Source organism: Trichechus manatus, unplaced genomic scaffold (assembly GCF_000243295.1).
Source record: "Trichechus manatus latirostris isolate Lorelei unplaced genomic scaffold, TriManLat1.0 scaffold00010, whole genome shotgun sequence".
Taxonomy (NCBI): domain Eukaryota; kingdom Metazoa; phylum Chordata; class Mammalia; order Sirenia; family Trichechidae; genus Trichechus; species Trichechus manatus.
In genome coordinates, this window is record NW_004443946.1 from 25,314,152 (window position 1) to 25,328,331 (window position 14,180).

At 49.0% G+C, this 14,180-nt stretch overlaps 1 protein-coding gene across 1 annotated transcript in view; it reads left to right on the top strand.

Moving 5' to 3' along the window:
* The window catches only part of RGS6 (regulator of G protein signaling 6), a 598,382-nt gene extending 596,903 nt beyond the window's left edge, over positions 1-1,479 (top strand). Inside the window, exon 16 of the mRNA XM_012560055.2 lies at positions 1,450-1,479. Coding sequence (XP_012415509.1) covers positions 1,450-1,479 — 30 coding nt within the window. The remainder of the gene's footprint in view (positions 1-1,449) is intronic.
* Positions 1,480-14,180: the final 12,701 nt, after the last annotated feature.

Sequence of the window (14,180 nt, forward strand, 5' to 3'; positions counted from 1 at the left end):
GCCTGGTCTGCCCACTGGGTTGAGGCTGAGACCTGCCATCCCCGAGTGGGGACTTGGTCTGGTCCCCAGGTCCAAGTGTGTGTCTTTCAATTCCCTTGTGCAAAGAGAAAAAAGCAGCTCAGCTCTGTGGTGGTGTGTCATTCGTGTTGTGTTTTCCTTCTACTTCCCTGTATCTGTCTTCCGGCAGCCGGTTGGGCGGACAGGGGCACTGCTGCCAAGGACACCCGAGACTTCATCCACATAGGCAGATGGCTGACTTTTGCCTGCCCCCTCTGCTCTCAGCAAATCCTGCAGACCCACCTGGCTATTTCTTCAGCTCCCTAATTTTAATTATTTGCTGGGTGCTGTGTGTGTGTGTGTGACAGAGAGAGAGAGAGAGGTAAATGTGAGTGTGAGTACTCTGAATTTCCGAGTCCCAGGTTCAGGACCCTGGAATGGGGCTCTAGCATAACCTAGGAGGTATTTGGGTTGTAACTGTATTCTCCTGAAATCCCTGCAGGTAGGAAAGTTGGGGGAGAGGTTTGGGTACACACCATCCCCTCTCCTCCTATTATAGAGAGTGGCTAGGCTTAGGAGAGCATTCAAGAGCTTTGCCTCATCTTGCCCCTGTCCTGGGCACCTCAGCGGAGAGTTCCCCAAGGAGCTTTGCTGGTCACCTGAGCCTCCTGCAGTCCATCATGAGTAAACCTTGGGAAGTTCTGCCTTGGTACCGAGAGAGACTTTTATGTGCAGAATGTTCCTCATGTTATTGTCTTCTGGGGGCCTAAGACCCTTTGTCATTGAGAAGGACACAGGCAGACCCTCCTTGTTTTAAGGGCCCTGAGTGGGGGTCAGTAGGAAGTCACCGAAGTTAGCAACATTTCTGGCTGCCTCTGGGCAGGAAAATCTGAGAGAAAACAAGTCCTTCCTGAGACTTCCTGAAGCTTATGACTTCACCTCCCTCATGGTCCTTCCTGAAATCCCATCAGAATACCCCCAACTCCACCCCAGCCCTCAGAGCTAGTCTGTTCTGTGTCACCTTCAAATTCACCAGCGCTCACCTGGGGTCCCAGATGGCTGGCTGTGGCCTCCTACACCTGGGCAAGGCCGACTGAAAGTAACGAGCAAGCAGCTCAAAACAGCTGACTGAGGCCCTGCGGACAGCTGTGGGGGCTCTTCACCCAAGCCCTGAAGGGAGATGAAGTGTCCCTGCAGAAGCGAACTCCCTCCCCACTCACTGCTCCGAGCAGGCAGCACCATCTCCTCCCGGGCTTCTCTCTTCTGTCTCCTCCACTGACTCTCGCAAACAGCGCTGGCTGCTTCTCTTTCCCCGGTTTTCGCCCTGTTTTGCTTTTGTTTTTTGTTCTTTAGCTGAGGCTGCTGCTGTTTGGAAACCACGTCTAAGCTGAAGATTTTTTTTTCCCTGTATTTTTCTCCCTACCTTTTTTGTTCCCCTCCCCCCAAAGCCAGAAAGTGAGCAAGGTCGTAGAACTTCCCTAGAAAAATTCACTCGCAGCATGGTAAGTTCAGTTGGTTTTCTTCCCTCAACGTTTCTTTCTTTTTTTTCTTTTTTTTGTTTCCGGTTCTTTTCTGTTGTTGTTTCCGTTAGGGTGGGCGGGATTCTGGTGCTTTCCCCCTCCACACCCCCCTTTTCTTTTGCGAGTGTCTGCAGCTTCTTTCCTAGGGATGGATTTGCCAAAGACCACACGGCCCCCTCTGCAGAAGGTGCACACGTGGCCGCCCAGCCTCAGGCCTCGGCATTTGATCTTCCGGGTGCAGCTTTGAGGAGGAGAGACCCGACCACCCTTGGGGCTGCGCGGTTCGTGCATCTTCTGCAGCAGCCAGGGAGAAGGCCATGTGACTCTACCATGAACTAAATTGGCTCAAACCATAGCTCATCTCCAAAAAAAAAAAAAAACTCCAAATTTCCCTCTGTGAACTCTGGCAGTCACGCTAGTGCAGGTCGTGAGCTGGTGTTGCTGTGTGGGCAGCTTTGCTGTGTGCAGAAAACGGCTGTGCTGCATGGATCCTGGCGATGTGGCCTACTTGGCGTGTGTGTTAGTGGCCTCTGCATGAGTACCTAACATCCCTTACAGCCCCCTGTCAGCTCATAATGTGATGGGGAGAGGGCCACAGTCACCGTGAGGTGGAGGGAGAAATGAGTCCATGCCCCCTGCCCCCTACACCCCCGGGGGCAAGGTCTTGTCAAGCACCCTAGGCCTTGATTCTGGTAGACTGAGTAAATATGGGCTACAGGTCCACTGTTCTTGTCAGAAGTGGCCTTACCTTCATGCAACCTACCTTACAGAGTGGTAGAGACCACCACAGTGGCATCTCATGAGACCCCCTGATAACAGATGAGAGTATTGAATGAGTAGGCCTTCCATGTGGTGCATGGCAGAGATTCTATACTGTGGTCTGTAAAACAGCACAGATCAGTCTCCACTTTCCATGCTGTTCTCTCCAAGATCTGAGCTTAGGGCTTGGTACACAGGAAGTACTCAATCGAGCTCATTCACTGATTCATCAGAAACAAGGTGCTGAGTTCAAGGGGCCCAGCCTGCGCTGTTAACATCAAACCAAAAGGAACCAAGATTGCAGCTGGGGAGCAGGGATCCTATACATGAAACTGGTGGCATTTCCCTTTCTGATGCTAACTTGCCTTTTTTTTCCCTTCTGTTGAAGAGGAAAATCCTTATAAAACCTGATTAGTGCAATTAGTATCCTTATTTTATCTTTTAACATATATTCTGAGAAGTCTAGGTTGAAAGCAACTGAGTCATTTCCCTGTCATAACTAGATTCATTTTAACTGCATTTCACATTAGTTTCAATTTGCTAGATTAAACACCACAGTAACTCTAGTAGCTGGCAATTAAAACACGGGTGTGCATCCCTTCTTGTCTCAGATCTTCCCCCTCTATGGTCTTTCCTTGTGAGAAATCAGAGCACACAGAATACAAGGCCTGCTGGTCTCCTGCCTCTCTTCATGGCTGGTTTGCCACGGCCATATGGCTTTACACACCAAGAAGGTGCCGCAGGCCATCAGAGACAAGGCCTGCAGAACTTACTCCATCTCCTGATGGCCCTCTAGAGAGTGGCAGGGACCCCATCCCTCCCCATCTCTTTTGAGGCCTGGCTGTTGTGGGTGGAGGATTGTAGGGATTTTGTTGACAAGCCCAGGGTATATGGTGTCGGCAACTTGGACTCTCAGGTGCAGATTGTAGGAAAACAGATCACCTACAGTCCCATGAAGGCTCTTCAGGTTGTCTATGTGGGCTGAGGGTTTAAGAGAGGAAGCTGGTACTTGGATGAGATGTCTAAACATTTTCAGGCTTCTTTTCATGAGAGGTGGGTACCGGGAAAACCCAGAATGACCTCACAGTGAAGCACTGTGAAGAGCATTTACTGATGTCCCTTCATCCTAGAAGTTGTGCTGGTTCAGTGCTTCCCATGGTCTGTTAGCAAAGCGTTTAGAACAAGAAAGCACCAGGCACCTTCCAAAAGTCTGAAGTGCTCATGTGGGAAAATTGTCAGAGATATTTTCAGGGCAGACGAAAGGAGAAACCTTTCCCAAGCTCCTGAGATTTTTAGCGTCTATATGATAAGAGGCCCAAACTAAAAAATGCATTCCTAAATTCCCTGCTGTTCTTTTATGAACAGGAGGCTCTAATGGGTGGTGCATTTGGATTTTTTGGTTCCAGTGGTAGGGATAGATGTTGCATTGATCAATCCATGCTCTTTATCCTCCTTGTGTTGTCAGGGTAAACCACATCCCCCAAAAGATGTAGCTAATTTGGGGATATGGCCCATGGCTGTAGAACAGTGGCAATCTCAGATTACTCAAGGCTGGAACCCAAAGATTTGATCTCAACAGCCTAGTGTTCTAATCAAGCAGAACTAATCAACCAACCAGTATGCCTGTTAGTATGTTCTGGATATTATATACACAAGGTGCTTGATTTCTCTAAAAGAAGGATCTACATGAATATTTCATATTACAAACTCTAAGAATAAGTGAAGCACTAGTTCAATAGCATTCCCATGTTGTTGGGAACGGTATATAAGAAGACCACCTATGTCATGGGGCTAATAATGAAAAAATAAAGAATTGAAGCTGGGCAGCTCATGGACCAAAGATGTGAGACCAGCTGCCATTTAGGACTAATTGGTAGTGAGGATTATTGATCCAGGTCAGTCAGCTAAGTGTTGTCAAGATTAATCTGAATTCAGAATTTCTTCCCAAAACATCCTGATGGCCTTTCTTTTTTTGGTAAAAGAGACATATTTGGAGAAAGCAGACTGTTCTTCCCAGGTCTCAAGGTGTGTCATGAAATGGGGGGGTTGTCTGTTGAAGGCCACCGATGCCCCCTTTTATGTGATATCCTAGGGAGTATTTAATGTGGTTCCTGGAAGCTGCTGGGGCCATGCTAATTTGGGTACAGAAAGGGTCTTCCACTCTCCAACAGAAGCAGGGCTGTGAGCTTCTCTTTCCAATGGCAGTTTTCACCCCAACAGCTTCATTCTCTGGCACTCAAACCTGAATATACTACGCAAACATCTGAACATGCTGTGCCAAACATCGTATGGTTTGGTGGGCTGGAGCCACAGAACCTGTGTAAAATCCCGCTTCTTTGATAGAGAAGGCCTAGGTTCAGAACCACAGTAGATTGACAGTCCGTGGCAGGACCTCAGCTAGCTCACCACCACCAGTAGCTGTCGTCAACTCCGACTCATAGTGATCCCATGTGTGTCAGAGGAGAACTGTGCTCCACAGGGTTTTCAGTAACTGATTTTTCAGGAGCAGATCGCTAGGCCTTTCTTGTGAGATACTTCTGGGTAGACTCGAACGTCCAACCTTTCAGTTAGCAGCCGAGCATGTTTTTAATCACCCAGGAACTTCCAACTAGTCGATAATGCACCTTTATTCAAAACAAAATGGCACCCCCTCTGGAGGCCCCAGCCTTGCAGATACCCAGCTTGACAAGCAAAGTGCAGGCGGGATTTCAGCCCCTGCTTATCCCCTCAGCTGGGTGCCCTTGTTCAGTGAATCACCCACACAACTGTACATGAGAGCCCTGGTCTAAGGAGCCTCAGTCTCAGAAAGAGCTGTAATACATAGCAGCATCTCAAGGACGCCTCTAGATGTGGCATCAGCTCAAATGAGCCGGAGCCTGTTTTCTCCCTAGTCCTGCCGAGAAGCCTTTCACAGTAGCTGTAAAATATGAAAACCACAGTAGAAAACATCTCACATCATTGTGGGTTCATTTTCCATCTTGTCTTCAAAGTCTCTGGTGGGAAGTCCGGGCATTACCTGACTTGGGAGGAGGAAGAGCTGCTCTGACTAAAGACCACTTCCTGCCACTCAGCTGGACCAGCCTGCCAGTGTCTGCTGCCTTCCTGGTTTTGCAGTTGACAAATGACAATAGGGGTCTGGGTGTGGCCAGGGCTGAAAGGCTCGCCTGCCCACTGCTCTCTCTTGTTAGTTGCCATTGAGTCAGTTCTGACTCATGGTGACCCAATGTGTTACAGAGTACAACTGCTCCTTAGGGTTTTCTTGTCTGTAATCTTTTTTTTTTTTATTAATTTTTTTTATTGTACTTTAGATAAAGGTTTACAGAACAAATAGTTTCTCATTAAACAGTTAGTACACATATTGTTCTATGACAATGGTTAACAACCCCATGACATGTCAACAGTGTCCCTTCTCAACTTTGGGTTCCCTATTACCAGCTTTCCTGTCCCCTCCTGCCTTCTAGTCCTTGTCCCTGGGCTGTTGTGCCCCATTAGTCTCATTTTGTTTTATGGGGATGTCTCATCTTTGGCTGAATGGTGAACATCAGGAGTGACTTTGTTACGGAGCTAAAAGGGTGTCCAGGGGCCATCCTCTCAGGGTTTCTCCAGTCTCTGTCAGGCCAGTAAGTCTGGTCTTTTTTTGTGAGTTAGAATTTTGTTCTACATTTTTCTCCAGCTCTGTCCAGGACCCTCTGTTGTGATCCCTGTCAGAGCAGTCAGTGGTGGTAGCCAGGCACCATCTAGTTGTACCGGACTCAGTCTGGTGGAGGCTGTGGTAGTTGTGGTCCATTAGTCCTTCGGATTAATCTTTCCCTTGTATCTTGTTTTCTTCATTCTTCCTTGCTCCCAAAGGGGTGAGACCAGTGGAGTATCTTAGATGGCTGCTCACAGGCTTTTAAGACCCCAGACACTACTCCAGCAAAGCAGGATGTAAAACACTTTCTTTATAAACTGTGTTATGCCAATTGAGCTAGATGTTCCCCGAGACCATGGTCCCTACAGTCTTGGCTGTAATCTTAATGGAAGCAGATCACCAGGTCTTTTCTTCTGTGGCACCACTGGGTGGCGGTGGGGGGGTTCAACTGCCAACCTTTAGGTTAACAGTGGAGCACAAACTGATTGCGCCACTTAGTGACCTCTGCTTGTCTCTTAAGTGTGCCTTTTCCTTCAGATTCCACAAGGGTCTACCACAGAGGTGAGGGCCTCACCAGGGGCTGACTCTGGGTGGCTGGGGGGGAGAACTAGAGGAAGGAAAGAACCCTTAGCCTAGCTACCACAGCAGTGATTTTCCCTTTTTGGATGGTGGCACTGCCGTCTGGTGAGAGAAGTCAGAGAAAGGCACCTGCCCCTTTGTGTACAGTTCCATGGGAGAAGCCAGGCAGCGTGATGACACTTAAAAGTTAGGAGAAATGGCTGCCCTGACTGGTGCTGGCATCAGCCTCCCTGGATCCCTTGCCCGGGAGCTCAGCTGAAGCCTCACTGCTCTCTTTAGAGCTTCATCGGTGGCAGCCTTGGCCTACAAATATGGAAAATGGGTTACTGGTACAGAAGCAAGCAGTGGAGGCTACAAGGAGAGGGGCGGTGAGAATGAGGTCTCACCCACCTCCTAAGAGAACACCTCTGTTGAGCTTCGTCCAGGTGCTCCTTGGAATTAAGGCAGCAAAGGGCCGGAAGCCCAGGGAGCCTCGGCATGTGCCAGTGGCATCCCTGCAGCAGGCTGTTCCGGTGGCATCCCTGCAGCAGGCTGTTCCGGTGGCATCCCTGCAGCAGGCTGTTCCGGTGGCATCCCTGCAGCAGGCTGTTCCAGTGGCATCCCTGCAGCAGGCTGTTCCGGTGGCATCCCTACAGCAGGCTTTTCTGTCCTGCCTGCCAAGGAATGCAGCAGGAAAGTCAGATGGAGACCAGGGAGCTCTTGGAGCCAGCTGTCACCTTCCCTCCCTATCTCTCTCTCTCTCCCTCCCAGGCCAAAAGCCAAAGAAAAGCTAATGAGAGCCGGGAAGTCAGCCGCTCACCCACCCGCTTCCAGGCAGCTCTGCAGGGAGAAGCCCCCAGCTCCAGGCCCAGGTGCTGAACCAGAAATGGAAGGCTGAGGCTTCTGGCAGAGTAGGGAGAGGACAGACTACCAGCCCCCCGCCCCGCTGTCAGCCCCCCAGCCAACACAGCATTAGCATCTCCTTTGGCCCAGGGGTGGGGAGGAGTAGGGTTGTTTCCCTCCTCCTCAGCTTTTCATGGGAACAGCCATTTCCCTTGATGGGATGAGTCTGAAATACCTAGACTCAGCATAGTCCCCACAGTATAAAAAAATGTGTATTTTCAGTCCTCCGGCAAAGGTCAGTCTGCTAAAAATCTTTACACAGGGTCAGTTTTGATTGCAAACAGGCCCTAGGCCCCCTTGGGGATCAGTGGGTCACACAACTTGGTATCAGAGCCCTGAGAGCCAGCCTAGGAAAACCTGGCCCTGGCTAGAGATGGAGGTGGACTTCCATAGTAGTATTTGGGGAGGGAAAGCTTGAAAATCTGCCTCTCTTGAGCAGCCAGGACTTCTCCCAGGACTCCGTGAAACTCCTCAGCAGCCCCCATGAAGCGTGGTTCCTGCTTCCAGCCTTAGCTTGCTGCTGTGTGGCCTCAGGCAGATCACTAGCCCTCTCTGAGCCCTGATTTTCTCCTCTGTACAATGGCTTGGACTAGACATCTCTAGGGTCCCTTCCAGCTGGGACTGTTCTGTGGGTCTATGCTTCTCTCCATTCTGAGAGTTTTGAGTTGGGGTAACCATCCCTTAGCTTTATCGAGGAGCTGCCTTCCTGCCCAGTTAGCTAGCTAATCGGGGAAGTGTCTGCCAGCCTTCGAGACAGGCAAATAAATCATGGGTAGAATTGAGTTGAGTGTGTGTTGAAAAACCCTAGGCAAGGATTTGAGGATAAAGGACTGGTAGAAGAACTAAGAGAGGAACCTGGGGGGCACGCGTGGTTTGTAATCAACTGCCATCCTAAACGTTGGTGGTTCAAACCCACTCAGCAGTGCCACAGAAGAAAGGCCCGGCAATCTGATTCCATAAAGATTACAGCCAAGAAGACCCTATGGAGCAGTTCTATTCTGTAGCACATGGGATCGTCATGAGTCAAGGGCTGACTCAGCAGCAGCTAACAAGAACTAAGAGTGCCAGAGGCAGCCTAAACCATAGGCCTTTCTCGGTTACTCAGGCTCATTCATACACTGTGACCCCTGGAGGGCACTGAGGGGTCACAAAGAACAGGGTAAGCAATGCCCACACTGGCAACCTTGCAAGTGTTATAGTCCCCACCCTTCAGATCTGAATGCCCTGCTGAGAGTGGGAGCAGGAAGTGAGGTCAACTGGGTGGAGGGTCTTGGGGCCACCACCCCACCTCATATACAGTGGGGTCTCAGGGCCCCTTGGACATGGGAAAGAATGAAATGTGAGCATTTGAGGACCTCAGCATCACTCTGCAGCTCATCTGCTCCCACACCTTCCAGTTCCCTAGGGAACTCGGGCCAGCTCGTCACTGTCCTCTTTTAGAGATGGGCAAATGGAGGTTACTGGAGGCAGTGTTATCCTGGTTCCAGTCAGGGGTAGCTCAAGTCCCTTCGTCTCTATCCGTCTAGCTCTGTCTTGGCTCCATGGGAAGTTTGAAAACACATATTTAAGACTATAATTTTGTAGCTGGAAAACAAAAATGTAACAACCTATTTTCACAAACAAACTATAAAATGTAAAACGTAACACTATCAGCTTGGCTGGTGGGATGCAGAGAAGACACCATGATTCTCCATGGGGTGGAATCTTTAAGACCTTCTGGGAAGGGATGAAATTTTTATTTATCCAAAAGGGTCAGAGGTTGTAACTTCTGAGAAACTCAGTCCTAGACCCTGCTTCTCCTCTTGGAAGGAGGAGCCCCCAGGTGTTGCAGCTCATGGACCTCTCAGTCAAAAGCAGCCCCCAAATGCCCTCCCCATGAGTACCCGCTTAGAGAAAAACCCTCTGATGGTTCAGCCTCCCCAGCATGGGGCTGCTGGAAGCTGCTCCCTGGCCCCTCTTGACTGGCCCGCCCTCTCCCCTGTCCAGCCCCTCTCCTGCCTTCCCCAGACCTCGTGTGCCGAGCAGTCAAGTGAAAACCAAACTCCTCTGAGGCAGAAAGGCACAGCTGTGTGTTTACAGCCAGTGATTCAGATCTAGGCCGAGTATCCTGCCAGTCTCCCGGTGAGGGAGGCTGGGGGCAAACTGTGTGGATATGCCAGCAGGAATCTATTTCGGGAAGTGACCTGCTGCCCTTTGCCATAACAGAGTCTTCCTCCCCACCTCCACTCAGGAGAGATCCTTCTAGAAGGAGCGCTGACTTTCACAGTGACTTATGGGGCCGTGGAATTTTTCAGCCTGTTCCTTGTCACTTGTACAGTCAGACTTCTGGCGCCTGTCCCCATGAGGCCACACTGAAACCGCCGCAGGCTCCCATCTGTCCAGTGAGAGGGCAGAGGGTGAAGGTGAACGCAGGATAAAAGGAGCCCTGGTGTCGCAACAATTAATAATAGCTCAGCTGCTAACCGAAAAGTTAGCAGTTCGAACCCACCAACGACTTGGCAGGAGAAAAGATCTGATGATCCGCTCCTGTAAAGGTTACAGCCTAGGAAACCCTATGGGCCAGTTCTCAATAGCACACAACGACAAGCAGGATAAGTAGGGTAGCGGTGGTTCAGTGGTAGAATTCTCGTCTTCCATGAGGGAGACCCGGGTTCAATTCCCAGCCAATGCACATCATATGCAGCCGCCACCTGTCAGTGGAGGCTTGCATGTTGCTATGATGCTGAACTGGTTTCAGTGGAGCTTCCAGACTAAGACCAACTAGGAAGAAAGGCCTGGCAATCTACTTCCAAAGATCACTTCCAAATGAAAACCCTCTAGGTCACAACAGTCCGATCAGCAACTGATCGTGGAGATGGCACGGGACCGGGCAGTATTTCGTTCTGTTGTGCATGGGGTCACCATGGCTCAAAGACCAACTCAATAGCAGCTAACCACAACAAGCAAGATAAACAACAAGCAGATCAAGCAAGAAATGCAGACCATTCAGGAGATAGGACGCTCGCCTCTGCTGAAGTGGGAATCCGGCTCAGTCCTGCCAGGGGGAGCAGAATCACCACAAAAGAAGAAGCAGGAGAGAGAAACCTCCAGGCGTTAATTAGGGTTTGGAACGGCAGGAATCTAGGACAGGGATGGGAGCCCTGAGGACACAGTGGGTAAGCACTTGGCTGCTAACTGAAAGGTCAGTGGTTCGAACCCACCAGCCGCTCACTCTGCAGGAGAAAGATGTGGCAGTCTGCTTCCGTAAAGATTACAGCCTTGAAAACCCTATGGGACAGTTCTACTTTGTCCTACAGGGTCACTCTGAGTTGAAAGTGACTCAGTGGCGGTAGGTTTCAATGGGATGAGTAGAAATCAGCTCAACAGCACACAACAGCCCCCAAGGAGACTCGAAAGCCATCGTGAGATTAAATTGTGTCTGTCTGTCTTCCAGAGGAGGTGAACACTCGGAGTTGCTCCAGAGGGCAAAGCTAGAGTAAATGGGTAGAAGATACGGGGAGCATCACTCTCCTGAGGGATTTTCTAACAGTAGCAACTACCCAGCAATGGAATGTGCCACCTCAAGGAGCAATGAGCATCCTGAAAGCATTTAGAAGCTGAGTGGTCAAGGGTATTGTAGATCAGGTTTTGCCTTGGATTCCACGATCTCTTCCAACTGGGATCCTATGTGGCATAAATATTTGTTAAATGGATCCAACTAAATTTCATTCTGTAGTTTATAAATAAGCCATGGAAGAGAAGTTTGGGTCATTTGGTGGGAGTTTGCTGGGAGTGGAGAAGAGGGATCCAGAAGATCCAGATCAGACTGTGCCTTGAGGGAGAGAAAGCCAGATAATGACACTGTCCAAGCAAGGGAAGCTGTCAACAAGTGAAATCACGGCCCTTCACATGTCATCCTTGCCTTTTTTAAATTTAAAAAAAAATTTTAAGCTATTTGCTGCTGCAGCAGCTGAGCTCTGAGCAGCCAGGCTCTCTCCCCTGAATGTCTAAAAGGAGGTCAGCGAGCAGAGGACGAAGGCACCTGTTGGCACAGGGAGGCTGGGTGATAGGAATGCAGTTGGGCTGAGCACAATCAGGGCTGGTCATGTGCATGGGGCGCCCTGGCCCTGGGCTGGAGAAAACAGCTTCATATCCATCCAGAAAGGAAATTTTGTTGAAAGCAGAAAGATGATCAAGCCATTTGCTTTCACCCAATAGCATTTACAGATTCCAGGTGGTCAAGCTGGGACCCAAAACATCTCACCTTGGCCAGGAGTGGAACAGACCCCCAGAAGCCACAGACCAAAGGGAAACTGCACTCCCTGGATGGAGGGGATCCCCTCCTCCCAGGATCTGCCTTGGGGGCTCATCCTCAATTCAACTCAGGGGAAGGGAAGGGCTTTCATGTCACATTCTTTCCAGCTGTCCTGAGAACCAGCCCAATTGCAAATGATACTCCCTCTTCTCTGGGGCTTCACCAGGGAGGCTTTCAACTCATCATGGGATTGCATAATTATGGTGATTACAGTTTATGGCTTTTTTCCTCTCCTCATCTTTTGCTTTCAATTTCTTTGAGGCCTCTCATTAAACATGGCGATCCCCGTAAAGTCAGCAAAGTTTTAATAAGACATTTTTTAAAGCTAAAGAAAGCCCAGTCAGAGTTGAGTGTTACTATGTTCTTGCAGACATTCCTTTAAACTCTGGCAGGCCCTATTGTTGCCTGGATATAAGAGGTGGGGAAGAGGGAGGTATGGGGATTGAGCATGCACCCATAGTTTTTCACGAGATTGGAGAACCATTTTACACCATGCCCCTGGCCTTTCTGAATTTGCATCAAGAGCATGGCGCATCTAAGCCTTCATGCTTAATGGAAAAAGACAGACGGCCAAGCAAAGACAGGGAACTTGGCCTTTACATCATACCGCATTAAGTTGGGAAACGGAGATGGATCTTCCAATACAAAACTCACCCAAGTCTTGGAATTTGCATCTTTTGTAGTGAGGGAATTCTGTGGCTTCCCTGTCCGGAATGATACTGGAAGATTCCAGGCATCCATAATGCTAAATGTACAAAGATGTCAACCAGTAGCATGTATGAGTGATCATGATCCACCTGTCATATACCTGATGGAGATTTCTTTGATAATATCACCCCTTCAGATCCCGTGATTTGCTAGCCTTCAGTCTAGACTTGTTGCTGGATTTGCAGGACATCATGAGAAGAATCACCAGGAAGGAGTGTGAGTAGGGTAGTGACCATCAGAGTCCCCCAGTCTGGCCTTCAGCAGCTTCATTTAGGTTTTGGTGTCAAGGTTCCCTTCATTTGCACACTCCCCAGGGAACGTGATCTCACCATCTGACCAGGAGCTATGAGCACCAGTGGCACAGTGGTTAAGTGCTCAGCTGCTAACGAAAAAGTTGGTAGTTCAAACCCACCAGCCACTCCACAGGAGAAAGATGCAGCAGTCTGCTTCTGTAAAGATTACAGCCTTGAAAACCCTACGGGGCCATTCTACTCTGTCCTGTAGGGTCTCTATGAGTGGGAATGGACTCAACGGCAACAGGCTTAGTTTGGTTTTTGGCACACAGTGAAGTGGGTCTTGCTCCAGCAGGAGAGTCATGGGTTTTTTGTTGTTTTTTTTTTAATAATTTATTTTATTTTTTGTTGTTGTGGAAAATATACACAGCAAAACATATACCAATTCAACAATTTCTACATGTACAATTCAGTGAGATTGATTACATTCAAGTTGTACAACCATTCTCACCCTCCTTTTCCAAACTGTCCCCCCCATTAACATAAACTTTCTGCCCCCTGACCTTCCTATCTAACTTGAGTTGCTGTTGTCCAGTTTGATCCCATATAGGTCCGTTCTTTAAAAGAGCACAATGCTCCAGGCAGACATTCTGTACTAATTAAGCTAAGCTATTGTTTGGTTTAAAGAAGACTTGAAGGGACATTTTTGGTTTAAAGTTTATCTCAAGGCAATAGTTTTGGGGGTTCATCCAGCCTTGATTGCTCAAGAAATTCTGGAGTCCATGAGAATTTGTAATTCTGTTCTGCATTTCCCCCCTTTGATCAGGATTCTTCTATAGAATCTTTGATCAAAACATTCAGTAATGGTAGCCGGGCACCATCCAGTTGTTCATGGAGGCGATTAGTCACGCATTCCATTTCCTCCTCCTATTCATGACTCTCCTTCTTCCTCTGTTGCTCCAGGCAAATAGAGACTGATTGTTATACCTTGGATGGCAGGAGAGTGGTGTTTTTGAGAAAGCCTTGATTGGCCACTCGTGACTGACTACCATGAGCCATCCAGACCACTCCTTATTGTGTCAGTAGCCAGTTACCTGTTTGTGTCACTGAAGAGTAAGGAGCTGGGGTGTGCCTGAGCAGCACCAACCACCCAGAGTTCAAGGTTGTTGAAAACCTGGCAGCAACATTTCCCCCAACTGCATTCTCATCTAGCACCAAAGATGGCTCTTTCCCTTTGGTGCCCACCAAAATGTAGGGAGATGGGCTAAGTTAGAGATAAGCAGCCCCAGGTGGAATCCCTATTTCTCCACTTGGTATAAGATACTAGATTAGTTGCTCCCTTGCCCGATGAGTGATAACAGTGCCTACTGCACAGGGCAGATGGGAGGAGTAGATGAGGGCATCATAGCAATTACAGCCATTTCTTGGGTGCTCCTAGTATCATACTGTGGGCATCTGTGTCATGCTGGTTCAGGCCTGAGGTGGACCTTCATTCTACTCCAGCTCTGCCACTTTTTACTTACTAGCTGTGTGTGTGACTTGGGCAGCTCCCAAGCCTCAGTTTCCTCATCTGTAAA